The sequence below is a fragment of the Aspergillus candidus genome (genome assembly GCF_002847045.1).
Source record: "Aspergillus candidus strain CBS 102.13 unplaced genomic scaffold BDW47scaffold_25, whole genome shotgun sequence".
NCBI classification, from domain to species: domain Eukaryota; kingdom Fungi; phylum Ascomycota; class Eurotiomycetes; order Eurotiales; family Aspergillaceae; genus Aspergillus; species Aspergillus candidus.
The window spans coordinates 189,379-216,095 of NW_020194030.1; the positions used below are offsets into that span (position 1 = coordinate 189,379).

A 26,717-nucleotide genomic window follows, 5' to 3' on the forward strand; every position below is an offset into this window, starting at 1 on the left:
ATAGCCGGTAATGACCAACAGAAACCCTGTTTAATCGAAGGAGATGACATGTATGCCTTGATATGTCATGCTCTTAGGTCGCACGGCTGTCGGCGCAATCTCATGAACGGTGTGCCACAGCACCGTCCTGCCACATTCCGATAAATATTTTTTTTTGATTACTCACTCCACCTTGATCATTCACCTCACCTTCTTGATCAGAGGGTCCGTAGTCGCTTGACTCTACGGAATCTTCCCTATCAACCAAAGGCCCCAACCATTCATGTTCCCAAAAGGGCTTTTCTTCTCTTCTGATACCTTGGGCGAAAAATGACCAAGAAGGTATATTCCGTGTGGCCAGTCGAACGGGGGAATAGACAACCAACAGGCCTTTTTGAAAAGGGGAAGATCGCAAGTATGACATAGAAACTTAGGCTTTGGTGCAATTGACCATGTTGAATAGTTCCCCAAGAATAAGTATCCACCTCCAGCGCATTCTGTAACCTCACTAGATCGAGGGATGGAAGGTGTTCTATCAAGGAGGCCTTTTATCTTGCTGCAGGGATAAGGCAACCCGTTTGCTGATTGCGATGGTAGTATTGCCCGTCATGTTGACTCAGAACGACTCAAAACGTGGGATAAAAGGCGGGAACTTGGACACCGCACATCGTGGTGATGCTGACCCATAGGTGTGAGTGGTGCTGGCGGCTGTTAGGGATGCTTGAAGCCGAAGTGTTCGGTATCAGTTTTTCTGTAAACCCGACAAAGGAACACCCCAGGCAACCAATTCAGTTAAACTAATAGCTGACAGCCGAACCGATATATCAAGTTATGATTTATCACATTTACTATGTGTTTTGGGGTGGCCCACTCCCTTGTGGGGGCCAATGGCTTGAGGAATATTTTAACGTTTCACATAAATTTAGCGCTTAGGAGGTTGCGATACATTGTTGTATTGCCGATGTCACTAGGAGGGGTCCACTGCTAAGAGCACCCCTGAAACCTTTAGCGAATGCCGAAAACATCTCCACTTAAAATGGGCTTTCAATCAACGTAGGAGGCTGATGCTTAATAGAGTATCGTGGAATCAAAATCTTTTGCGTCCCTGGATCTCGCTGCCTTGCGGGCGGCAATTTTGGTCTCGATACCCCTAGTTACTATGTTGTATGCCATGACGAATGTGTCTTCGTGTGCGCCTCGTTGGATCTCGGCTGGGTTATAACTGAGCACGGTTTAAACTAGTACTCGGCGCGATTCAGAACATGGCGCTAAAACCCTGAACCACTCCATATTATTACCCCACATATACTGAGCCTGGTTCAAAAAATTAGGCTCCTTCAAAGTACCCGCACTAAGAGTCCTAGATGATACTCGCATAGAATTTTGCGAAGATATCTGTGTATAGCCCGTAAAGCAGCTATATAGAGCCCTTGTGTCCAGTAGGGTCCAGTAGGATTCTAGTAGGATTCCTCGTAATATTCTTTGTAGGGGTTCTTAGGTACTTTTAGGGGCTCCACGCAGGGTGTGTTTACAGACTACACGAGCACTTCTAGAGGAAGATGATATAGCTAAGCATGACTCAGGTAGTGTGGGTCATGCTCTTAATCAGGAAGGTGACTCTTTGAACCACACTAAATATTTTTCCAGTTCTGTTTTGAACCGCGCTTAACTGCTAACCCAATCTTGGCAGAGATCTGTGGGAAAGGCCTCTTTCCGTGAAATGCTAAGAAAAAGTGTATCCGGAAACAGGGCGTTGAAACCAGGCCACATCTCAGGCGGCTACAAGCACTATGTCGATCAGCCACTGCATCAGGGGCTATTAGATTGCCTCGCCTGTAGGATTGATTCATTTAGATTAACTCGAGATTTAGTTACTCCATAGTTTCATCTAATTTCATCTATTCAGACCTACGACAAGGCCTGGTGATGGAATGGAAGAAGATGAACTAACTAACCCCAAGCCCCCATAGATAATGGATATGTTCCAAGGGTGAGCGCAGTTCGAAGGCGTATATTTAAATACCTTAGTATCCCCTTCCTCTCTTCTACTCATCAGTAGGTCCATTTGTCCATTTTTCAGTCACTCTTTACACGATATCATATTCGCTCTTTACACAATACCATATTCGCTCTTTACAATGCAATTTACTTTTGCCCTGTTCGCCGCAGCTGCGCTGCTGACCCCCGTCTATTCCAATGCAATCCCCCCGATGATCCGCCGCGAGTCTGACCTCAAGATCGAATCCTGCACTACCAGCCAACAGGCCGTGGTCGAAGCCGCCGTTCAACGCGCCGCCTCTGTCGCCAAGGCCGCCGCCGACGCCGCCGTTAATGGCGACGCTAACATCTTCGAAGAGTTCTTCCGCACCACCGACACCGCATCCCGCCAGGATGTCGCCGCCCGCTTCGAGGCCATCGCCAACGAGGCCTCCAACTTCGGCAGCGGCAATGTGACCTTCAACTGCGGCAATGACGAAAAGCAGGGCGTCTGCCGCAAGGGTGTCCTCGCCTACGCTCTCTCTGGCAGCAACAAGGTCGTTACCTGCCCGGACTGGTATAAGATTGTGGCCGCGACCGATAACTGCGGCGGCACTGATCAAGGCACCGCCATGGTCCACGAGCTCTCGCACCTCAGCGTTGTCTACAGCCCGGGCACCGGAGACTTCGCGTACAAGTACAACGACCTCGTCCAGCTTTCGGCGGATAAAGCCGTCCTGAACGCCGATACCTACAGCCTCTACGCTAGTGGTGAGTTTTGCTTTATTCCCCTGTCCACCATGACATGTCACTCGCTTACTGACTGCAACATCTAGCCATCGAGCTTGACTGCCAGAAGGGCGAGAGCAAGGGCGTTGAACTCCCGGATTGGATGATCGATGAGATCGCTAATGGGAAACAGTAAATAGATACTTATTTGTACACATCATCTTCTAAATCTGCTAGCCAGATGCTATGGGAATTACATAATATTTCTTTGTCCATTTTTTGCTGTCTGAAATTAGCTGTTGGATATCAATAGTTTCAAGCCCTTACCACTCGTCAATGGGTGTTTTTGGTCTAGTGGTGAAAGAATAAGAGTTCTACATTAGATCGTTGTCTTTGGGTTTTGCTAAATTTAGGGCTTTGTTGGTTCGTGGTGCGGAAAGGAGCAACGGCAAGCCGATATTATCTTAGGTCCTCATGATTCTTTCTCCAGGAGTACATCACAGCAGGGCACTGTACCCAGTATTCAGATAGAAGAGAGCCAGAGGTATGATAAAAAATATCAAAAATGAAAAAACATATAACAGCCGGGATTCGCATGCGGTCACTCACCATGCTACTAACCGGCAGGCGTGTGGCTTGAACGCGGTTAAAAGGTGGATAAGTATTATCTGGGTGAGTAACTAGGTGAGGCTACTTTTAGTCACGCGACCAGGAGTGTAGAATAAGTATATAATAAATAGGATAAGTAATTACTCGTGTCACGCGAGCTTTCTTATCAGTGACTCTAGTAGATTTATATAATAGTAGAGACTCTTTTATAATTTGCTACTAACTCTATTAGTAAAATATCTAAATACTTAACAAAGTATATAGTCATGCTGATTATTCTAGGCAGTATTATTCTTATATTATTATCACAGGTATAACAAGCTAAGTATAGTTTAATAGTATATCATTGCTATCTAGCAATTCATGAAGCACTGTGATATTGATACTGAGTATTAGTTAACCAAACTTATATTATAATTCTAGATTAAAGGCTATAATTAAACTATAAAAATTTATAGTCTTGGTCTAAAGACTAAAAGTATTAAGTTACAGTTTTAGTTACAGTTAATCATAGCCTTTGTGGATAGTGCCACAGTCTATATATCAGAGCCTCGGGCTGCTCTATCTTATGTTCTTTCTACTAATTACTGGCTCTTTCTTCCGCGACAAGAGTCATGCTACTACCACGTAATGAGAATAACTAAGAACCTTGTATAGCGCCGGATAGGAAAACAATACTTGACTTTGCAACTTGCTGGCATGATATACAAGATCTACAGCTGCTAGATCTGATTAATATATGGCTTTTGGAATATTCTTCCAAGCTTAAAGATCATCTATCTTTGTTGGAATCAGGGCACAGCATTGCTCTTTACCGAGGTGAGAGCTTAGCTAGTCTATGACTTGAGAGAAATCTGGAGAATCTCTTCTGAACTGCTGTGTCATGGGTGATAGATGGCCCTTTAATCACTTGGGTGACATTAATTTTTTTGGTTGGGCCATAATCTGGTGAATCATCGCTGATAATGATTAGGGACTCTCATGTCGAACTTTCTGTAGATAATTTTGATCTTGTCCGCTCCGATAGATCTTGATGTTTTCTTTCACCCTGGCCTGATAATAAAGATTACAAAGGAGAGCTTTGATCTATTAAGATAACACAGCAGGAGCTAATCAATACTCAGCGAGTGATTAACGAAGCTTTGCTATTATAAGCCAGCTAGACAGAAGGTGGTGCTCACGTTATGTTATAGTTATTAAGCACATCGTTCTGCTGGAAGATTGCTTAAGGATCTATCATTTACTGGTTGCCTGTATATTCCAAGATACAAGCTTAAATGCTCGACAGACCATGAATTCAACGTGGAATGGCGGCCGAAATTCTGGCGATAGCTGTTCTAGCCTTGTAAGTGCTGATAAATCGGTGATTCTATGCGCAATAATGACCCATCCAGTCTCCCAAGTGCCAGCCCAAACCCAGAAGAAATGGTTCGAAGGTGTGATACGGAGGGTGTTGATCCAGTCATTAGTACAGGAGCAGATGAACGAAACTTCCCTCATTCCAACAGCCTACAAGTAAACAAGTCATACTCCAGGGAAAATGCATGCTTCAAAGTTCATTTTTATAGCGCGAGGATGTTATCTTGAATATCTTTCGCCTCATAAAACTAAGTAATTATAGGGTTCTTGGTGATCGGCGCAATCATGAAGCCATGTGCTGGTCAGAGGATGGGTGTTGTTTCTATCTTGCTCCTGAGGATAATCTCCCCCCACTTGCTCGCGAAACTCTCCACGGCCAGTTACGGCTTGTTTATTCAATCGCTTTATGACTTTGGTTTTCGCAAAGTCAAAATGCCGGTTTTATACGGGGTAAACCAAGGTCATACATGGGTCCTGGGCTAGCACTCTGGTGACTTGAAATCACCAGATGTAGTAATGCAAGGAGAGAGCTAACTCCTGCTGCTGATATCTACTGCTCAGTGATAAAGTTTTCCTTCACTCTGTTTCTATCATACAGATTACTCTGTATAATTATGCTGTCTTGATTACTGATAACTAGTGTCATAGGAACTTATTAACAAAATTAGGTAGAAACTATTGCCGTGAATTATTTTGTATATCAGAGCAAACAGGTGTCAAGAGATAAAAACCTATGAATCCAATAACATGCTAAGATCTTATTTATCGTCACATAGGAGCAGTCCTTTGTCTGGACATACAAGAGCGCCAGCAAAGTACAGCGACCCACCCAGTCATAAACAGCGTCACTTTATAAACCACCGCAAAACAGAGACGGAAGGTGGTATGGTGTAGAACGCTCCGTTGTTGAATACGTTATATCATTATCAAACAACATACGGCCTCGCTCCATCCCCAAAGAGCAGATACGGCCTCTCGGCCGCAATTTTGAGAATTGCCTGTGCAAAAAGCGAGTTGGCCCATGCAAACCACGACCGGGTGTATTTGTTGATATCGTTCACGTCGATAGATTCGTGCACAAGCCCGAGAAGACTCGAGTTGCGAACGAGGTTGATGCACTCTGTAATTTCCGAGTCAATATCTGTAGTCATTGCCTGAACAAGGATGGACATTGGCCAGGCATTCTTGAAGCCAGCTGTATAGTTGTTAGTTTTTGAAAAGAACAAAAGCAACAAAGGAAGGTAAGGGAAGGGAAATGTACTGTGAGGACCACCGATACCACGGAACGCGGAACCTATCATGTAATATGGATTGCCAGTCTTTTCTAGGATCATCCTTCTAGTGTTTTGATACACAGAGTTGCTCTGCTCAACAAATCCCAGTAAAGGCAGCGAGAGCAATGAAGGGACATTGGCGTCATCCATGATCACACGGGAACCATATCCGTCCACCTCAAAGGCAAAAACATTGCCATATCTGGCATGATCCACGACTCCGTAGTCCCAAACAGCCTGTTCCAAGCTTTCACCTCGTTTTTGGAGCTCTGTGGCCAGGTCTTCATGACCTCCTGCCACCTTGACAACCGTGGCAGTCTTTTGCAGCTGAACAGCCATCATAGCATTTGGGGGAATAAAGAACCCAAAAATAGTTGCATCATCACTAGGACGGAAGGCGCTGCGGATCAAGCCGGTACTTCCATTCAATGGATTCCCAATTCCTTCCAGGTTAAGGGTTTCCGTGCCCATGTTGGTCTCGCGCTGGAACCTGTACTGGTTGGGGACATACTGGTTCTGCGCGTCGAAAGTTGACTGAGACTGAGCATCCAGAACAGACAGGAGGGTATCCAGTGCCTTGTACCAGCGATTGGTCAAGAAATCAGTAGATTTTGTATTTTCATAGAATTCGGTTCCCAACGCGAGAAAACTAGCCAGCGAATCAAGCTCATATTTGCACTCAAATACCACTGATGGTTCATATTCTGGGTGGACTGTGTCCTTCTGTGAGCTTGGAACAGGCTTTTGACCGCTAGGAGGAGGTGGTTGGAAGGCGTTGCAATATGGTGACTGAGTAACAAACTCAGCCTGCGTATTAATAGCTCCCAGGATGAGTGTTTGGAGAGCCGGGTCCTGACTGGCCAGGGCCTGGTAGCCCGACAATTGGCTTGTGGAGTCACGCAACCATTCCGCATTAATGTCACCGGTCACTACAAATGTCTGCGGTCCCTGCCATTTGGAATCATCCACCTTGTGTTTTCTCGATGACAACGGGTCCTCCGTGGTCGAGCCGTTCCGGTGCCATCGGATGGTTGTATCCAGGGTGTTCGAGAATGCGTTGCGAAACAATTGAGCCAGATCTTTGTCTATCATGCGTGATGTGACATCTTCAATGACATTTTCAACTGCTGACGAAGTGAAGGTGCGACATTCCTCTGCTGGTCGTTGGAAAGGGAGGTTCAGAGGACCGCCACTATACGGAGGGCTGGGATGTAAGGACAAGTTAACCCAATTGATTGCTCGATATAATGTCTATAAGGTCCCAGAATGTTTACAAGGAAAGGCCACTCACTGGCGAGCCGCAGAGTATGAGGTATAGTCTGGACAGTCCTTTCGTGAAACCGCAATGTTATCGCGAAGTCCTGCAATAGTTGTAGCTCCACAGCCAAGGGTCAGGACTAGCGCAAGGGCCGTCGACGAGAGAGTCATGGTTATAGAGAGGAAATTCTGAATTAGTCAGAGCTAAACAAGGGAAAAAAATAAAAAAAAGGTGTGTCTTAACAGCCCGAGAGCATTGTTGAAAGAGAACCAGAGAACCGATTTCTACTATTTATTCCTCGAAGGATGATGTCTTGATGTTTCCCCACATGGTTTCTCCGCACGCTGACCCTAACAACACTAATGCCCCCGGGGCATCATGGAAAAGTTAAAAAACACGCATTCGCGGTTGATGCCGCCGACATGCTAAGGATGATGTTGCAGCGGGGGATTTCAATCATGTCAAAGATACTACCTTCTTGCTTAAACCACCTTGTTACTAAATCGAAATCCGAAGAATAAATTGTCATCTGCGCTCCCCTCTCTCCATTTCTTCTTATGGTCGTTGGTTGGCCAGTTCCTCATACATCGAACTATTATCAACATGCCTTCTCTCTCATGGGGAAGAAAGCTCTTCGAAGCTGCCTCGGCTTCTCTCCTTGCTCTTGCCTACGCCGAGAAATCCTCTGCTTCTATGGTTGATGTCTTAAATTATGTTGATCCATTGATTGGGACATCCGATGGAGGTATGTTGGCTCTGCGAGGTCTCTAGGCCTGATGCTACAACCAATGCATGTTGACGCGTCTATGTCTTAGGTCACGTATTTCCAGGAGCTACACTTCCTTTTGGAATGGCAAAGGCCGTTTCAGACATTTATAATGGGGAGAATCAAGGCGGATTCTCTGTGGATGATAGCCATGTCGGTGGATTTAGCCATCTCCATGACGATGGTACGGGCGGTTCCCCGTCCATGGGAAACTTCCCAATCTTTCCTCAGCCAAGCTGCCCCGATGAAGATTTGAACAAGTGCAAATGGCAGCAGTCTGATCGTGCGACCAAGTGGCTAAAGAATTCCCCCCAGGCGAGACCGGGTTATTTCAGTATTGACCTTGCAAATGGTGTCCATGCGGAAATGACTACCACAAATCACTCTGCCTTGTACCGCTTCCAATTCAACAATGCTTCTGCTACTCTCAGTCCAGTCATTCTGGTTGACCTGATGGATCTGCCTCAATCACGAACAAACGGCTCAGCCTCGGTTGACCCTTCCACTGGACGGCTCACCGGAAATGGTACATTTAGCCCAAGCTTCGGAATTGGCAGTTATGATGCGCACTTCTGCGTCGATTTCAAGGGCGCTGAGCTCCGTGATACGGGTGTCTGGACTCAGAATCGTGCGGCCACGGATCCGAAAAGTGTCTCGATGGACCCATCAGGCACTGTATCAGCATCCAGTAATTCCGCCGGAACATTTGCCCGGTTCCACACGCCCAATAACAACTCCATAATGGCGCGCGTTGGTATAAGCTTCATGAGCGTGGACAAGGCCTGCCACAATGCAGAGACAGAGCAGCCCGACTTTGACTTCGAAGACACCGTCTCTACAGCTGAGGATGCATGGAGACGAAAACTGGACGTGATTTCCGTCGACGCCGATGGGGTCTCCCAGGAACTTCAAACGGTCTTCTGGAGTGGCGCGTACAGGACCATGATCAGCCCACAGGACTATACTGGAGAGAACCCGCTCTGGCAGAGTGATGAACCATATTATGATAGCTTCTACTGGTAAGCATACGGCCAGAGACGTCAAAGCACCCCGTTCTAGGAGACTAGTCTAACGTTAATAACATGTAGCATATGGGATTCTTACCGCAGCATTCACCCATTGCTGACCTTGATAGACCCCGTCTCACAATCTCGCATGGTCCGGAGTTTACTCGAGATATATCGCCATGAAGGATTTCTTCCCGACTGTCGCATGTCGCTCTGCAAGGGATACACTCAAGGCGGCTCGAACGCCGATGTGGTGATTGCGGACGCATTTTTGAAGAAGGTCGTCGATATCGACTGGGAAACAGCGTACGAGGCGGTTGTGAAAGACGCTGAAATCGAGCCGACCGATTGGGATGTCGAGGGCCGCGGTGGGCTCAGAAGCTGGAAGAAGCTTGGCTTTATCCCAGAGGATGACTATGATCCAGACGGGACAGGCACGCACACCCGCAGTGTGTCGAGGACCGTTGAGTATGCGTACAATGACTTCTGTGTTGCTGAAATGGCAAAGCACATGGGACACCCCGAGGACCATAAGAAGTACATTGAACGCGCTTCCAACTGGAGGAATTTGCTGAAGAAAGATCAGCGGTCGGCCATTAATGGCACAGACACCGGATTTGTTGGATTTTTGGAGCCTCGTTATTTGAACCTGACCTGGGCGCTTCGAGATCCTATCTTTTGCTCTCCCCTCATAGGTCATGAATCGTGTTACCTTGACCCTAACGGAGGGCCTACATATGAAGGGAGTTCCTGGCTATACACCACGTAAGTCCCCGAGCCCCTTTCGGACAGGCTGACGCGAGTACTTGGCCTTTCGCCCTGCTCAGCTGGCTCACACACCTCCAGTCCTTAGTGTAACAGGAATGGTACTAACAGGGAGTAGTTACGTTCCTCAAGATATGGCGTCCTTGATCGCCAATCTTGGTGGTCCCGAGAACTTTACGTCCCGACTGGATCTATTGCATGAGGCCAGTATCCTCGATATCGGCGATGAACAGGCCTTCCTGCCTGTCTTCCAGTATCATTATGCAGGACGGCCTTCCTTGTCAACCAAGCGCGCGCACTACTACATCCCATCGCGATTCAATACCAGCTTCGCCGGCCTCCCGGGTAACGACGACAGCGGAGCGATGGGCTCGTTTGCTGTTTTGGCAATGATGGGACTTTGGCCTGTTCCCGGCCAGGATGTCTACCTCATCAGCGCTCCTTTTTTCAAAGAAGTCAGCCTCCGCAACAGCATCACCGGCAACGTTGCCACTATCCGCAATAAGAACTTCGATCCGGACTACAAGTCCATCTACATCCAAAGTGCCAAGCGGGACGGCAAGCACTGGTCGCAGAACTGGCTTCCCCACGACTTCTTTATGGAGGGTGGTGTGCTCGAGCTCGAGTTGGGTGAGAAGGAGAGCAACTGGGGGACAAGGATTCAAGATCTTCCACCCAGTATGAGCCATTACCAGCAGCAGCAGCAGTAGTAGTAGTAGCCCATTGTGTTGGTTAGTTGCATCGTGTTATTTGACGCCTGTTGAAAAACATATTGCGATATGCTCAAGAGGCTAGAATGAGACGATAGAAGCCCGCGAATAACGATAGACTATGGTCGGTTAGGAAGGAGCGTGTGCAAGAAGATGGTATCTAGGGCCAGAAATTGATTCTTGTGTCTAGAGAACTAGTATCTAGTGGGCGGATGTCTCTGAGACTATATAAGGGGCAAAGAAAAAGCAAATAGATGATCTATCAAAGGGTCGATGTGATATATCACCAGGTGCCTCCACTTCGTCCCTCGTCTCTTAACCAAGATTTTGTAACAAGGTTCTTTTGTGTTTCCTTATCAAGGTTGCCTTGTATCCTCATTCCGTGGTTTTGTGATGGGCTCAGCTAGCAGTCTACGGAAAAAGAATCAAAACTAAACTAGATAGCATTCAACGAGAGTCTCAACTATGGAGAGGTAAGCAGGGAAGAGGAAGAATAGCAGGTAGAAGAAGAATGTTTATACCCGTAGCTACAACCTCGCTTAATAGCCAAGCAAAGGAAACTTGAAAGCAGCCAACAGGTATAAATACGTAAAACAGTAAGACAGCAGACAATGGCAGCAGCACCCTGGCAAATTCACGGTGTAAAGTGTTGGAATTTATCCGCATTGAGGAATACTTAATACACGGATTGATCGATTTACTGGCTCTTATAAATGGCTGTGGCATTGCCAAGAAACGTGTTGAATGCCTCTTCGCCGATAATCGGGGAGATCGAGTTGGGGAGATCCTGACCCTGGCTGTTACGGTCGTTTATGGTCTTGGCTTTTGTCTTTTCAACCCAGTCCTGGGCAGCGTTGAACTCACTGTCTGCCGTACTCTTGTCCCCGTCATCGAGCGCGTCAAGCATAGCGATCAAGTGCTGGCAGGCGTTCGCCCACTGCATGGCAACGGTCGACCAGGGTGCCACATCCGAGGCGAAGTCCTTCATAGCCATACGGGGAAGGAGGTCGGGGAGCGTGGTGAGGAGTGAGAGGCGGCTACGCAGCGCCAAGGTGCCATCTTTCTTATCTTGGTCGTGGCCGGTACCTTTTCCACTATCAAGAGTAGAAGACGGAGGAGCGCTGCGGACGTCCCAAAAAGCGGCAATGTCCTCGTTAAGCTGGGGCGAATGAATCTCAGGGGTGCGGTATGGCCAGTTTTGGTTTAGGTCGGCGAACGCCACGACTGCGTCGTGGACGAGTTGGTCACTACCCGCAAGCTCCCATAGGACTGCAGCCATCGACTCGTTGGCGTTGTACGCTGGCCCGTTCCACGTGTAGTCGCCGTAGTTGGCAAGCGCGGGCATGGAGGCATACGGCTGCTCCATCGGATTGGAGGTGAAGCCAAGGAGGTGCTGGTACAGGTCGGGGGCACGACCGGTAAGCGGGTTGAGGAACAGGCGTTCACGCATGCCGTCGTTGACAGGGAAATTGTCCCAGAAGTACAGATTGTCGGTGACATAGGTCGAACCAGCCTGTACGACGCTTGCGACGGTTACCTGGGCACTGAAGACTCCTTCACCAGTCCAATGAATACGAATCTTTTTGTCCAGCCTGGTGCCAAACTCTTCTTTGTAAGGGTCCGGCTCGCTGCCAGCATAGTTGGTTGGGACGGTTTCAAGGTTTTTGAAACCGTTCGGCTCGATGTACTCTTTCTGAACACGGTTTAGATAGTAGGCCTGCGAGTCGGCAAACCCCTGCCATTTTCCCGCGTTGTTCCACTTCTGCTTGTCCGATTCGCAGTGGAACTCGAGAGGGATGTCATCGAGTGCAATGTAGAAGCTGCGGACACCGAGCTCGCGAATCTGGTTAAACTTGGTGATAGTAGCATTAAAGTCTGCGTCGGACGAGTAGCATAAGTCTAAGCCGGGCGAAAGAGCAAAGGTGAAGTCGACGTGGTTTGTATTGGCGGTGTCGATGAGCTCCTTGAGCTGGGAAAGAGCGGGGCCGCCATAAAGAGTGCGCCAATGGGCGCGAAGGAGGTCATCATCTTTAGGGGTGTAGATGTAGGTGTTGAGTTTGTGCTTGCCGTAGAAAACGTACTGGTCGAGACGCGCCTGGTGAGACCAGGGAACGCCGTAGAAGCCCTCGATCGAACCACGGATAGGCATGAGCGGCCAGTCACGCACCTGGACCCCTGGAACATGGTGACCATCAACAAGTTGGCGGAGAGTCTGTGAGGCGTAGAAAGTGCCGCGCCTGTCTACACCATTAAGGACAATGCTCGGCTGACTCTCATAATTGCCAGATGCCAGGACGTAGCCATCGGCGACGAGGTCATTCGCAGATTTGCCTGTGAGCGCCTTGGCAACGACAGCAGCAGCGCTGTTTTCTTCCTCGGTGCCAATGAGAATCTGCGCGCCATTGTCGGTGGGTTGGGACGAAAGGACCGCATTACCACCGGCGGAAGACACGGCTGCCTTGACTGTGTTTATCGTGGCAGGGTCCGTGGAATTGCCAGTCACGATCGTGACAGCACCGTTGAGCGAGACCCCCGAGCCAGACCACGAGATCTGCTGAGGAGGGGGCCACACCGCGCGGAGTAGATGGTGTTGACCCTTACCATCACGATCTGTGGGTGCAGCATTTACCGGCCCAAGGGTGACTGGCCCAAGTATGAGGGTGACAAAAAAAGCCCCGATCCACGTGATATGGTGGTAGAACATGGTGGCGTGAGGATACAATATCCATCGTCAAGGGCGAGGTATATATACATTATGATGCAGTTAGGTGGGATTCACAATACCAAGTGCTGTTGACAAGGTACAGCATGGTCGGTTACATTGTGATGAGGAGAAGCGTATTATGATCTGCGCCTAGAAGAGATAATAAAATCTGACCGTTGCACCAAAAGAAAAACGAGATTTCAAAGATTTGGGCCTCAAAGATACCGCTAGACTAAAAAACAGACCATGGTTGATTGAATCAGTTGTAACAAGAACTTCACCAAAGTCAACACAAGATCACTGTTAGGCTATAGTCAAAGTAATGTCATGGGAGCTCTGCCAGCTTAATGGAACATTAACTTATGTGTTCTACCTAGGTAGCTATCAATAGTGACATACAATTGATGAGCATGGAGTCAAAATGTTAATGTGATTCTATGCCTCATCACGTCAAGGCACAGTCCTCTTTGCTGGTGGCTGGTATATAAGGCCATAGTCAATCAACTTTGAATTGATTATGTTAAGCCAGTGTAACGGTTGGATTGAACTACCACTACTACTACATAACTATTCCTGATGGAGTTCAGCACTCGCCTAGCCTCATCTCCTTAACTTTAACTAATATGATTAGTAAACAAGCAGCGCATCTTCCCGACTGTAGTCAGAAATAGTGCCTAGTTTAACACCAAAAAGAAAGAAAAAAAGAAGCAAAGGTTGCACTGCTGGCGGGTTAATTCAACATTTCTGTATCTCAGCTTCAAGCGCGTCTCCATGGTCAGCAATCCCATAGACAGCAGCACCCTATCACCACCAAGCACCTGGATAATCCGCAAGAAGCAGCCAGAGATATACCAGGCCCTGTGAATAAGACGCGGGTATACCATTTCATCAAGAATCAATTACCAGAGGGCACTCACTGGGTGAGGTAGTTAGCGTACGTGGGAAACCTTGTGGTATATTTTTGGTAGTTAGGTTCAGGATCACGAGGAACAGGAAGAGGTAGGTGAGGGAGACATCTGCTGCAAAATAATCCATAATAATACATAATAACAAGCCCCGATTAGGATCTCGTAACATAGAGATGTACAATCCAGGCCACATAGGCCACCAACATGCAGTGATTATGGAGTGATTTGGGCCATGATAGACGTCAGTGTACTATAGATGATCTCAGCTAGTTTAGTTATATAGAAAAGTTAAAGATTAACTAGGTGTACAAACTATGGAATCTGCAAAATTGCGCCAACCTGAAGGACGGTTAAAGTGCGCTGACTGGCCCTCACTAGTACTGCAGTCAGGTAGACTTGTGATCTCTAATCATACGGACTAACAACTACATATAAAGAATGCCAAAAGAGAAGTTTATTGAGAGCACACCAATCCATGTACCACAATTATGCAGTTATGCACATTTTATCACTCTGAGATAGGGTCAAGTAAAAGCTGATGCCGGTCAAAATTAGAGTGTCATAAAAATAGGCAATTGATGTAAACAGTATTAGGGGACAGACTCTGATTGCCCCGATCTAAGAGTTGCCTATGTGTGAGATCGAACGACTGAAGACTAGGATGGGAATTAGGAATAGGCTTAATATAACTCAGTAAGGGAGGTGTGTACTGGTGCTGAAGAAGTAATTATACAAGCGACAAGCGATGACCGCTGCTGGGCTGGCAACAAACAATTGATGACTCTATCTAATATAGCACTCGAGCACCGCACTCAAGTGCTCGAGTGCTTTTTTTTATCTATATATTCGAAAAGACTGGCCATCACATATCATCCTTATAAACAATTATACGTTGTTTTGAGTGGGCAAGCGGGTTTGATTGGATAGAGAACTGGTAACAGCAGGTGCCGCATTGTTGAATAGGATGGGTGGCCTGTAACCTGGCATTGAGGCCTTGGCATGTGCTGTGATGAGATTCTAGTAAAAATACAGGTTTTCTTTGTTGTGTTGTTTATTGTCCGCCCTGAATTGGAGATTCGATATTTCTATCGCCACGGATCACCGTTGCCCACAACTTGGTGATGCTACCGTTGCTTCTTCTCCGCGCGCGGGGGTCGTGTTTTTATTTTTGCAGGTAACGCATCTACTCTCACAGGCGCACGAACCTTCTTTCTGCAAATACTGTTAGTAACAAACTTCACTGATCGGAGAAGGAAATGATTGCTCATATTTAAAACAGATAACCTGTTAGTACAGTGCGCGGACACTTGAGAATCTCAGTGACTGATTTGGATTTAACTAACAGATATCTTGGCCTTAATAATTTCAATCTATGTTAGATTGCAAACAATAATTAAACTTCTACAAGTAAACTGTTTTGGAGCTTGTAGGTGTCTCTGAGAAGTGTTCAGATTTAAGAGAAAAAAAATTCATTGGCTCACAGATCTGCTGATACAAAATCATCTTGGCTTGTCTTCAATAAACTTAAAGATCTTCATAACAGTTGAGCTCTGTGAGCAATTCATTGGTACAACAAACAATCAAATTCGTTAATACACCTTTGATGTTTCCAAGGCTCTCAGTAACTATAATTACAGTCCTACCCTGACTCTGAATTTTGGCAGCGCGCCCAAAATTGTCAATGACACTGCCAATGACCCAAGCTCTCAAAGTAGGTCTCGATGATCCATTACCTAGCAAATCTTTAACTTGACGTTTTTTTTTTTTTTTTTTTTTGCAGCGTGGCCTCTGGTGGCGTACAACAGACATATGAGCTCACAGACCGTTGGTTCACGCGGAAAGAGCAATCTGGCTTCGGATAAGACTGGGACCCAGCATTTTCTCCTGCGAGTCCATGGAGAGATGCCTCTCATACAGTTTGAGCATAATAAGAGCGTGTATAATCTTAATACTGACTTGGATATCTTCTGTAAAGGCTAAATTAGTTACCTTACCCCAGATCAGAGCCAGTCATGAATTATAAACATAAGTATCAACTTCCTAGGATCCCTGTCAAAACAACCTTTAATGGCTATTGAGATTAAGAAGGCTATCAGGAAAGATACTCATGTCTAGGTCACTTAGGCATATCTCCATATCTGACTAGACCATTACAGGAATAATCATAATTAACTCTAATGCGCCCAAGCTCTAATAGCTAAATAATCTAGGCAAACAGAATCTCTATAACACAACTATCACCCTTGAAAGTAACCAGCAAATAGAATGAGCTATTATATTTATGTATACTGGTTTCTGTTTGATCTTTCTTAATTGATGTAATATTACTAAGAAATAGCTTGCCCAGAATATCACGCCTGGTATAAACTAGCACTTTGAAATTAATAGTCAGGAGTTCTATGTGAAAGGCTCTAAGCTTATTTTACCAGACACTTTTTAGCCACAAGTTACTAAGACTAAAATACAGCGAATTTTTAGTATTATAGTGACTAGTGTTGGATTGGGGCGGATCGGTTTCTATATTTTCAAACCGATCCGACTGAAATTCTAGGGAAAACCGACCCAATAAACCGATCCAACTGGAACCGATCCAGTCCAACACTAATGATAGGGGTAATAAAGGGAAATTTCGGACAGTTTGAAATAGGATAATAGCATACTACTTGATTAGGTACACACTGGGTTGGATAAAACCTAGGTGAAAAACGAAGTTATACCTGACTGAGCCCCTAGCCTCGTAGATTTGCAGTGACCTCGCGAGCCTTAATAATATATCTGGACTTTGAGCCAAGCCAAACATGATATCGCCAAAGACAAAAGGGAATGGGAACACATGCTAGGGAGAGAAAACTCGGAATAGATGATGCCCAATGTATCCCTAGCGCTTGATACATTGCGGGCGTGAACAAAGGGAACACAGCACCCAATATCGATCTTAAGACTGAACTAGCAGCCAGACTGGAGGCCGCAAAGACTGAATATGTGTCCACAAGGTAGTTGCTCATGCTGATGAAGATGTTGACCAAGCCAAATCCAAAGAGCGCCGACCCAATGCAACTGACAATAAAGTGGATGGATGGGTGATTTGTCCAGGAAAATGTGAATAACCCTATTGGAATGGCTATTGCACCTACTATTGCTGGCTGTAATCTTCTCGTGGTGTTATTGGTGTTTCCCGTACGTTCCTCGCCGCGGGCCGGGGGTTGGTGGTCATAGATCATGCAATAAGCAACTCCCAAAGACATCCCCAATAGAACGGCCAAGAACGGTAGAGATGCGATGCTGGCTTTCCATCCTCGCTGCTCACGGTAAACGACTGGAAATGCCGCGAAGAGCAAGTACAGGATACCATACACAATCGCAAGGTAGGTGGAAACTAGGATGACGACCGGTTCGAGGAATAGAAGACACCATGGCCTAATCAGGGCATCTTTGAGAAGTGTGGAATGTGACTTTCGGTTTTCTTGTGCCTTGCTTCGATACACTTTGCTCGTGAGTCTAGAAAGCGCATGGGCTCGCCGTTGTAGAAGAACAGGGGAATATGTCTCAGGAATCATCAGACTTCCTGTAATCCAAAGTACACCGGACATGATCGCAATGAATCCCTCTATCCACCTCCAGCTTTGGGTTTGTTCGATGAAGCTTCCAATTATTGGACCCAGCGTAGGGCCGAAGAATAGACTTGCCGTGAAGATACTCATAGCTGGGCCTCGCTCCTTGAGGGAGAAAATATCGGCCAGCACGCCACCGGTATTGACCAGTGATGAGGATCCGAACGCCCCCGCAAAGAACCGGCACACCAGAAGTGACTCTATGTTTTTAGAACATGCAGCTCCAACGCTGAAAGCAGTAAATGCTGCGAAAGTTGTAATGAATATAATCTGCCGACCCATAATTTCGCACAAGGAAGCCCAAACGAGTGGCCCAACCGCAAAGCAGACGACGAAAAGTGAGACACCCAGGTAGGCTGTGGGCGCCGAGACGTCATATTCCTCGATTAACTGGGGCACAGCGCTCGTGTACGCCGAAGATGCTAACGCCACCGATAGGGTAGATAGAGAAAGCAGAAAGGTAATGGCCCACTTTCTTGTTTTTGAGAAGGACTGGGGATCGGTGGGATCGTTCGCCACCCATTTCACCAGAAAAGGATCGGTCCCAGTTCCGGAGCCGTCGTATGACTGGCAGAGTATGTCGCAGTTAGCGGGCCTTCGGCTGAATATTCGTTGGCCTAAGGGCATGTTGGGGCGAGAGACTTTGGTTGTTCTGAATGATGCTATTTCTCAATAGACTTTGTTCACGTGAAAGAACTGTATGAAGATCATGTAGGCATAAGAACCAAGATATTCGGCCTTTTGTCGAGATTGCTGCCTGGTCTATATTCTATAGTGAGGACGTTGAACATGTGAAGAATTCTAGCCGAGTCTGAACCTTGTGAAATTATTGACCAAAACAAACGGAATTGAAGGAGCCGGATGGACTGATATTACTGATCGGCGACAGGTCTCACAATAAGGTTTGCTATCGTGTAAGGCCAAGGTCGTTGTGGAGTTGTTTTGGCGTTCTTCAGCCAAATAGTCCCATTCAAGCAGATGATCAGATAAGATAAACCAGGGTAGAGGACGGCACTAGCCGATGGGTTTAGTATACTGATGAAACCGTAGCATTGAACTATATACTTCAATTTCATATTTCAGACGCGAAAATTGAGTTGTATAACCTTACCAGACGATGCATAGTCGGCCTTCGTCCGATACATCATGGCCATCAAGTTATATAAAGGCCCAGCATCACGAATGCTGTGCTCAGAGACCAGCAATCATTCTTGCTATAAGACAAAAAACACTCGAACAACTTCAAACAAACATCTCCGTTGCTATTTACCATGGCCCCCTTCATTACGAGCGATCCAGCGAACATGGGGAACCCGAAGGCCGAGATCCCCTGGTATCTTGAGATTCTCGAACGAATCCCCCCATTGGCCCAACGGGTCTTGCAGGATTATGCTGGCTTGAAAGAAGACGAAGTTAAAGCACATGTTATGAAAATTGTATGTGATATTTTTACGAAGTCTGAATCCGACTAATTGTTTCAGCGTGAAAAAGCGTGGGCATCATCCCCATATCCATGCATCGGTTTGTTCCGTTTCCTCGACTTCTCGCTTCCCGACTCGCCCCGATATGCCGATGTCCTTGAACGCCTCAAAAGCGGCCAGCACTTGCTAGATTTCGGTTGCTGTTTCGGACATGATGTTCGTGCGCTTATCACTGATGGGGTGCCTGCTGAAAATATTTGTGGTGCGGAGCTCAACGCGACCTTCCTCGATCTTGGATATGACCTCTTCCGTGACCGAGACACGCTCAAGTCTTCGTTCTACACTGCAAACATCTTCGACGAGAATGACAAGTTGTGGAAGGAGCGTCCAGAAGGATTCGAGGTGATTCATGCTGGATCCTTCCTGCATCTTTTTACCTTGGAGGGTCAGAAAAAGGCAGTTCTCGCCCTGCTTAAGCTTCTCAAGAAGCAGAAGGGATCACTGATTGTCGGACGTCAGCATGGAAGCACAAAGGCCAAGGAGGTTCGCAACTATCTTTACAAGCCAACAAAAGAAAGCGCGGAGAATGGCCGTCTGGATACTTTCTTCAACCATGACTCAGAGAGTTTTACGCGCATGTGGGAGGAAATTGGCGAGGAGATGGGTCTGAAATTTGAGGTGAAAACCGAATGGGGCACGTGGGGTTCTGCAAACGGCATGGACCCAGCGTACTACAACCTCTGGTCATGGGAGGATAAGGATACGCTGCGGTTCAAGTTTTGGGTCGAATTGGTTTAGACCAGATTGGCGCCTTGCTGGTTGGATAGGCATTGACTAACATTTTGGTACACATGTTAGCCTTGAGATTAGCTAAATGTTTTTTTTTTTTCTTACACTCTTTTTTCCAGTATTGTAACTAGGCTTGTATGATCGGTGACTTCTCTGCGCCCTCAGAAAAATAAATATGCCTATCTCTTTGTATACACACCAGTGCTCACAACGTGATAATCTTTCCTGCCTCATGAGATGCTTATAAGGGATAAGACGTAGTACCTAGATATCTTTTGTAATGACGGAAAGTGCTAGGAAATATTCCAATATCTGATACTGCTACTGTGAATTGAGCCCACGGTCCTGTAGCCTGTGGAAAATACTTAAATAGGCCCGCACTTGCTTTGACTTTGGTACTTTTCAATGTTTAATCTTACTCTTCTAGGGTAAAAGAAGTTCTGCTATTGATCAATATGGATGTATGCATTTTGGGGAAGGTTTGATCAATGTATGTTTTTATTGATTTGTACCAGCAACTCAATGTTAAGAATAAAGCCGACTACCATTTCGTCAAGGCCTGTACCATGCAGTCTTGAATTTGTCAATTAAAGACAAAAGGGTTTGAGGGGCAATTTTGATGATACTTACCGTGCTGGTAGCTGCCATCGCGTATATTTGGGAACATGGAATATGGGTCAGGGAATATAAGTTACGGACTGAGTATAACCAGCTAGCAAGTCATCTTTCATGTCGAGAAGCTTGAGTATCAAAGTAAGATAGATGGAGATTCCTGCTGGCTAGCTGAATTATAAACAACAATTCCTCATGGATGGACCATAACAAGACGGGCTTAAGTCTGGAAGTACCCCGAAAGCTCGCGTGCCTTGAGCAAAAGGCTCCGGGCCCTCTCGCTAACAGTTTTCTGCTAACGTCGGTCAAATTTTGAAGCTCCCATATTTCTACTTAACCCTCTCAAGCTAGTTTAACGTCATCAAACAATCCCTTTAAATAGTGTGTAATTTGCATATAAGCTACTGTAATACCACTACGTCGCATTGGTCATTAGTGACGTTCTTCCATAGCATGTGCTATTGTCTAGCTTTACATAAAAATCAAATGGCTATCATAGCTTAGTAGCCTCAAACATAACTTCTACAGAGTTCACAGTGAAATTCATTACACACTATCTTACTTGAGGTCCAAAAGCCTGTCCTAATCTGGCAATACTATACTAGGCTAGGGTTATACGGGCAAATTCACTTATCGGGTTGTATTGAGAAGGCCAAAATCAAGGACAGAACTCTGGGTTGCTCAAGATCCGGACCGCCTGTTGCATATGTGGTGCAAGCCCTTCGCCCGTCGCATCGAGACTGGGAATTAATTTAGTTTCCGCCACAACAGTGCGAAAAGAAAGATTTGAGCATCGCGGACTTTGGAGCCGGACTCCAAGGCTTTACAGGACTTCAGTGATTTGTGCACAACACCTGCCGCTGTAGCTTGAGGCCTCCATTCCTGCTGGGTCCTGGGCAATTCCATCATGCAGACTGAGAATAAAGCTGTGACGTGATATTTTGAATGTCAACCACGCAGCCGCCCGTCTCTAAGCGTCTCCTCTTTCTCCTCCTTTGCATCCTCATTCAACCACGCAGCTGCCCGTCTCTACACATCTCCTTCTTCTCCTTCTTTGCATCCTCTTTCAATCATGCAGCCACCTGTCTCTACATGTCTTTTCCTCCTCCTTTGTATTCTTTTTTAATCACGCAGCCACTCGTCTCTACACGTCTCCTCCTTCTTCTTTATATCCTCTTCCAATCATGCAGCTGCCTGTCTCTACATATCTTCTTCTCTTTCTTCTTAATATTCTCTTTCAATCATATAGCCGCTTGTCTCTATATATCTTCTTTAAATATCATAAAACAAGCAAGCCCGGCACTCCTGACAGGGATATTTATACTTATACTCTTTATACTACCAGGAGACTAGTAATATCCCTGAAAAATCTCTAGCTCCCTAGCTACTTCTACTATCTCTAGTTATCTAGCTATTTATCTAGAGATCCTGTAGAGAGTTATCTCTTACTAAATAGATTTAGATGTATAAAGAAACTCTTATCCTGGATACTTAATCTAGAAAATATATATCTATAGGCTTATTCCAAGTGACTAAGAATGACTTATTAAATATTCTTATAGATCTAAGTTATAAATACTCAAGTTATTATTTTTGAACTAATCCTCTTTGTGAGATATCAAGATTATAAATATATTATTTAATCTTAATCCTGTCAAAATCATAAATATTTCTTATATTAAGTATTCTATACGACGGCAAGGGCTGGAAACCGCCCCCGTTGGCCCGCCGTTCTGCGTGGCCGCCTACCCAGCTGCAGCCTCCTCTTTTCGCCCCCGCCGATTCATGTGCACTGACACTGGCGCGGCCCCTTTTTTTGCGTCCCTGAATGACCGCGCACATCGGATTTTGCCGTTGACGCTCAGCCCAAGTTTCCCACGTGTTCATTATCACTCTCCTCAAATATGACTTCCACCAGAGTTACAACATTCGTAGTCCGTTCCCCCCAGAGGGTGAAATTTGCCAGTAACTGTAAAAGTAGGTAGAGTGATAAATTACATAGCGAAGCCCAGTTCGCCCTTTCAACCAAACGGCATATCTCAGCGTGGCACGAAAATATTTTAGTATGGTCACATTTAGAGTCGGTCTGTGGTTCTTCCTTGGCTCGATAGTTGGGACACTGATCAAGTCGCTCCAGTAAGTCGGCCCAAACTCTAGGTAATCTTTCTGGATGGAAAAGGTTTAAAATAATATTGGTAGGATTCCATCGCTTCGCAGACCCCTTCAATATTTGATTACCAATGCGGCATTGGCCACTACGGGGATAGTAAGCCGGAGAAGGGGTGGAGTAATCGCCAGAGTATACGAACTCGCAGTGTATCAGCAACAGCTAGGCTATCTTCTAAAGCTTTTGCACAACAACTGGCGGGTCCATCTCCAAGCTCTTCACTTCCTGTTCCCTATATGGCAGGTACTCGCAGGGATCGGCTCCTCTTCTGAGAAGCTCGTCCACTATTGCATGCTCCATTTCCAATGCAGCCATATATGCTGGTGACGAGCCAGAGGAGTCTTTGGCATTTGGATCAGCACCCGCGTTGAGTAGTTGCTGAACCACCGTCAAGTGCCCATTAGTCGCTGCCCTTATTAGGGGTGTTGCACCATACCAGTCTCTAGAGTCAATATCAGCCCCTCTGCTAAGTAATTCTTTAACTACGCCGTCACATCCCTCCCTTGCTGCGAGATTTAGCGGCGTGTTATAATCCCAGCGATGCTCTATATTAGCACCCTCGTCTAGTAATCTCCTGACTGTTGCGGTTTGTCCGTACCGCGCCGCCCATATCAAAGGCGTTGGATGCAGGCCATTTCCACACTCGATATAGGCACCAGCATTGAGTAACTGTTGGACGACTGAAGTGTGTCCATTCACTGCCGCCCATGAGATTGGAGCTCTGCCCCATTTGTGATCCATGTCCTCTAGTTTGGCACCTCGGTCGAGGAGCTCTTTCACAACTGCAGCATGACCTCCTTCTGCTGCAAAAGATAGTGGCGTTCGGTTGCGATAGTCTTTTGTCTCTATGTCAGCTCCGTTATCGAGTAGCCGGTTCATCATCTGAAGGTGTCCATTTTCGCAAGCGTGCGACAAAGGTGCTTGCTCGTGACAGTCTCTCCTGTCCTCTATATTGGCTCCGGCATCGAGAAGATGATTTATCACTCCAACCTGACAATGTCTAGCTGCCACTAAGAGTGGACTGTAATCGATGGAGTCCATGGCATTGACGTCGACTTCCTCTAGCATAGCCTGGACTGCTTTCTCTAACCCGAACATCACTGCGAGATGCAGGCCGGAGGACGAAACCCGCCACAAAGCCTGCGAATGTCGAAACTCTTGCCTCTGTAGCATTTGGAGTGAGGCATTAGCCTTGGCGTTGCAAGTCAGGAAAGGGATAACTTCCGGGCATGGCTTCAGAGCTTCGCGAGCATGGTGTCCCCAGTGACATGCGGAGTACTCGTAGAATTCATACATATTCAGCCGATCTAGGAGCTCGGAGTGATTTCGACAAATTCCGCTTCCAAACGTTTGGAAGGAGAGATAGGAGACACATGCCCTAGTAATCGCTGTTTCTGCGTCTGGGAACCAATCTTTCCGTGTTCTGGCGAAGTATTCCTGCGTGGTGTAATGGACTAAACGGATAGTGCCACTTTCCTCGTCAACTGTCACTAGTCCGGCGCAGACAGAAAGTATATCGGCCACTTGCGAGAGATTCTCTTCGTCAAAATCGGGTTGGCCAACTTCCACTGCCAAGGCATGCAGTAGTTCTGGGATAGCGAGCTGCCTCTTTGCACAAGTAATCCATGCTATAGTCTGTTCGGCCAGTTCCCGAGCACTCGGTACCTGCCCCTTGATTCTTTCCATGGCCCGGTTATAAGCGGAGTCGTACGCATTTGATCCTTGCGGGAGCTTTTTCAAAGCAATTCGAATAGCCTTTGGTGCCCTCATGCAAACCAGAGAATCTAGATGGAGTCGTGCTAGTAGGAACCTTGACAGATATTAGTACGTATTCAATGGATCGGGAGGGGACCTCCATACATTCCGTCCACAGCGGCCATAATTTCGGTCTTAATCTCTTCTTGCAACATTGGGTTGCTGACGACAAAGCCTGGCAGACGAGCCATATGGCTGTTCAGATAGTTACGGATATCCCCGTCTGTAGCTGATATTTCTTGTGAAGCGCATCCATCGAACCACTTCTTAATATCCGGTATAGGCCGCGAGGTTGCAAGGAAGCTTATAGCGGATTCGGTCTGAAGGCTGAATATGTTGGATAAAAACCTTGATAGTGTTCCATCAGCTGCTTCGCATTCGTCCAATGCGTCGACAACAATGAAGACTCTTGTATACATAGCGGCAGTCTCCAAGAGGCTCTTCGACAGTTCGTTAATTGATGGACGTGTGTTCTGACTTTGGTGGCTTGCGTAAAGTTCCTTAACGTGGGCTGGTAAAGAAGGCAAGCACTGACTCAATTGTTTTATAAGAGCTTCAAGAAGATCTTCAAGTTTCTGCTCATGTCTCCGATGGAAATTACAATAAATATACGCAATTCCGATAGATTCATCGTGAAGAAACCTTGCGCTGAGGTCGTCGATAACTGTCGCCGCCATTATTGTCTTTCCAACTCCAGGAATTCCGGGGCAGAACAAGGTTGTTGTATTGTTTGATCTCCACCAGTTCTGATACCCATTGGAGTTCAGAAACCACTGCCCGGTGCCTGGCTGTCGGCCTTTCAGGAAGTCACTATGTTGAGGACCGTAGTCAATGTCCGTGAGCCAACCTAGGATTTTGAGATGCTTGTCTTTTATGGACTTGGATCGTAGTACTTTCAGGCTGGCATCCATTCGGTCTACGTCGTCATCACTAAAAGAAACATCAGATACTTCAGGTCATTGAGATGCTGCTTAATAACTTACCAGCACCCAAAATTTCCTTCACGGGACGCTCTTCATTGACATCGCTTGGATGAACATATTCTAAAAGCTCTTTTGCACATGCCGCAGCCACAGAAGCAGCATATTCCTGCCAATCCTTGTTCTTTGTGGAATCAGCATAATCACATATTCCCCTGATCACGATACAAGGGATAGTATTCATTAGCCCCGCGGCTTCCATTTCCACGCATAGTACATTTCCACCGAGATTCTGGTCGACCAAGTCCCGAAGCTCGGCATCCTTGATAACTTGGTTACCCGACGCTATCAAACCATAATGCACGCGTATATCCTTTGGCTGGGCTTCAAATTGACTGGGCGTGTCTTTATCCGCGTCATGCTGGGTCAATAAAAGCTGCTGCCAACCTAAAAGAAAGAAAAGAAGGTCTAGCAACATTCTCCAGAGACGAGAAATTTGCCATTCCTGGCTCCCTGGACGAGACTTGATTGGAGAGACATTTCGCTCATCATGAAGTACCGGACAAGTGAATTCTTTCATGAGATTTGGCCATTTCTTTTCCATTTCTTTCAGATATTCAGGTATCCTTGAGCCGCTCAGCTGACTTCGAGTCTCCATTTTGGCTAAAGCTGTCAATAAAGCGTTTGGAGGGCTGTTCTGAGAGCCAATACGTCTAAAATTCCCACCCTGCTCTGTCTTGCCTAAGTCCCACTGAACTACCCCTGGATATTGGTCCACAGGGGCACCGATCACCACGTCCCCCAGCTTGGTCTTAGTGGGCAATCCACCGCCGATGCCAACCATTAGGCCAACCTTTATGGAGAGAAATGTGCGTATCATTTGAGTCGCAGATATTGCTGCTGAATTGTTACCGATTCTCCCTTTTGGTAAACAAGCGACAACGATGTTGTGTTTGCCGATGGACCCCAAAGTATACGTGTTGGGATCATTGGGCGGTTTGGGAAGGTCTGGGTGTATATGGTCTAACATAGCTGTAGCTGCAGTCTGCTCTTTGGGGAGCGCACAGATCCATCCCACAGTATAGTCACTGCATTGCAGCTGGCTCGAGAGAGGCTTTGGATCCTCCATTTCGCTGTCCATCTTACATGCGTGAACCCGATGATGATCAGTTAGGCGATAACATGCAAGGTCGAGTTAGGCTCCTAGTGACCAGTCTATATAGACCATCTAAGCACCCAGATAGCCTTATATACCGTGATTGCTGATCAAAGGGGAAGTGGAAAAGAAAAGAAAGGTCAAAACTGGCCCCTCATGCGTGAAATATCCCGCTTAAGCCGTCTACATTAGTGCGAAGTAGGAACCAATCACATGTAGGGACGTGCGCGCGCGCCAAATT

General features: G+C 46.5%; 7 protein-coding genes across 7 annotated transcripts; 3 read left to right on the forward strand and 4 right to left on the reverse strand.

The window, feature by feature from the left end:
* Window positions 1-2,117: 2,117 nt before the first annotated feature.
* On the forward strand, window positions 2,118-2,881 carry BDW47DRAFT_126117 (Metalloprotease; the record flags this gene model as incomplete). The annotated part of the gene is made up of 2 exons (XM_024816500.1): window positions 2,118-2,727; window positions 2,793-2,881. The coding sequence occupies 2 exons, from the start codon at window positions 2,118-2,120 to the stop codon at window positions 2,879-2,881; spliced, it is 699 nt and encodes a 232-aa protein (XP_024671666.1).
* A 2,698-nt stretch (window positions 2,882-5,579) lies between these two features.
* Window positions 5,580-7,355, reverse strand: BDW47DRAFT_131916 (glycoside hydrolase family 125 protein; the record flags this gene model as incomplete). Its single annotated transcript, XM_024817424.1, has 3 exons — window positions 5,580-5,848; window positions 5,915-7,131; window positions 7,219-7,355. The coding sequence occupies 3 exons, from the start codon at window positions 7,353-7,355 to the stop codon at window positions 5,580-5,582; spliced, it is 1,623 nt and encodes a 540-aa protein (XP_024671667.1).
* Window positions 7,356-7,788: 433 nt separating this feature from the next.
* Window positions 7,789-10,433, forward strand: BDW47DRAFT_131917 (GH92 family glycosyl hydrolase; the record flags this gene model as incomplete). Its single annotated transcript, XM_024817425.1, has 4 exons — window positions 7,789-7,930; window positions 8,001-8,970; window positions 9,040-9,723; window positions 9,842-10,433. 4 exons carry the CDS (start codon window positions 7,789-7,791, stop codon window positions 10,431-10,433), a joined length of 2,388 nt encoding a protein of 795 aa, XP_024671668.1.
* A 697-nt stretch (window positions 10,434-11,130) lies between these two features.
* BDW47DRAFT_126120 (beta-N-acetylhexosaminidase family protein) lies at window positions 11,131-13,137 on the reverse strand (the record flags this gene model as incomplete). Its single annotated transcript, XM_024816501.1, has 1 exon — window positions 11,131-13,137. One exon carries the CDS (start codon window positions 13,135-13,137, stop codon window positions 11,131-11,133), a length of 2,007 nt encoding a protein of 668 aa, XP_024671669.1.
* Window positions 13,138-16,596: 3,459 nt separating this feature from the next.
* BDW47DRAFT_106575 (MFS transporter) lies at window positions 16,597-18,363 on the reverse strand. Its single transcript, XM_024812797.1, has one exon. The coding sequence runs from the start codon at window positions 18,281-18,283 to the stop codon at window positions 16,775-16,777; it is 1,509 nt and encodes a 502-aa protein (XP_024671670.1). The 5' UTR covers window positions 18,284-18,363; the 3' UTR covers window positions 16,597-16,774.
* Window positions 18,364-18,755: 392 nt separating this feature from the next.
* BDW47DRAFT_35569 (uncharacterized protein) lies at window positions 18,756-20,027 on the forward strand. The gene is made up of 2 exons (XM_024818813.1): window positions 18,756-19,092; window positions 19,138-20,027. The coding sequence occupies exons 1-2, from the start codon at window positions 18,928-18,930 to the stop codon at window positions 19,873-19,875; spliced, it is 903 nt and encodes a 300-aa protein (XP_024671671.1). The 5' UTR covers window positions 18,756-18,927; the 3' UTR covers window positions 19,876-20,027.
* Window positions 20,028-22,819: 2,792 nt separating this feature from the next.
* Window positions 22,820-26,565, reverse strand: BDW47DRAFT_131921 (uncharacterized protein; the record flags this gene model as incomplete). Its single annotated transcript, XM_024817426.1, has 4 exons — window positions 25,380-26,565; window positions 24,506-25,330; window positions 23,668-24,455; window positions 22,820-23,592 (listed from the first exon to the last, which is right to left on the reverse strand). Exons 1-4 carry the CDS (start codon window positions 26,459-26,461, stop codon window positions 22,820-22,822), a joined length of 3,468 nt encoding a protein of 1,155 aa, XP_024671672.1. The 5' UTR covers window positions 26,462-26,565.
* Window positions 26,566-26,717: the final 152 nt, after the last annotated feature.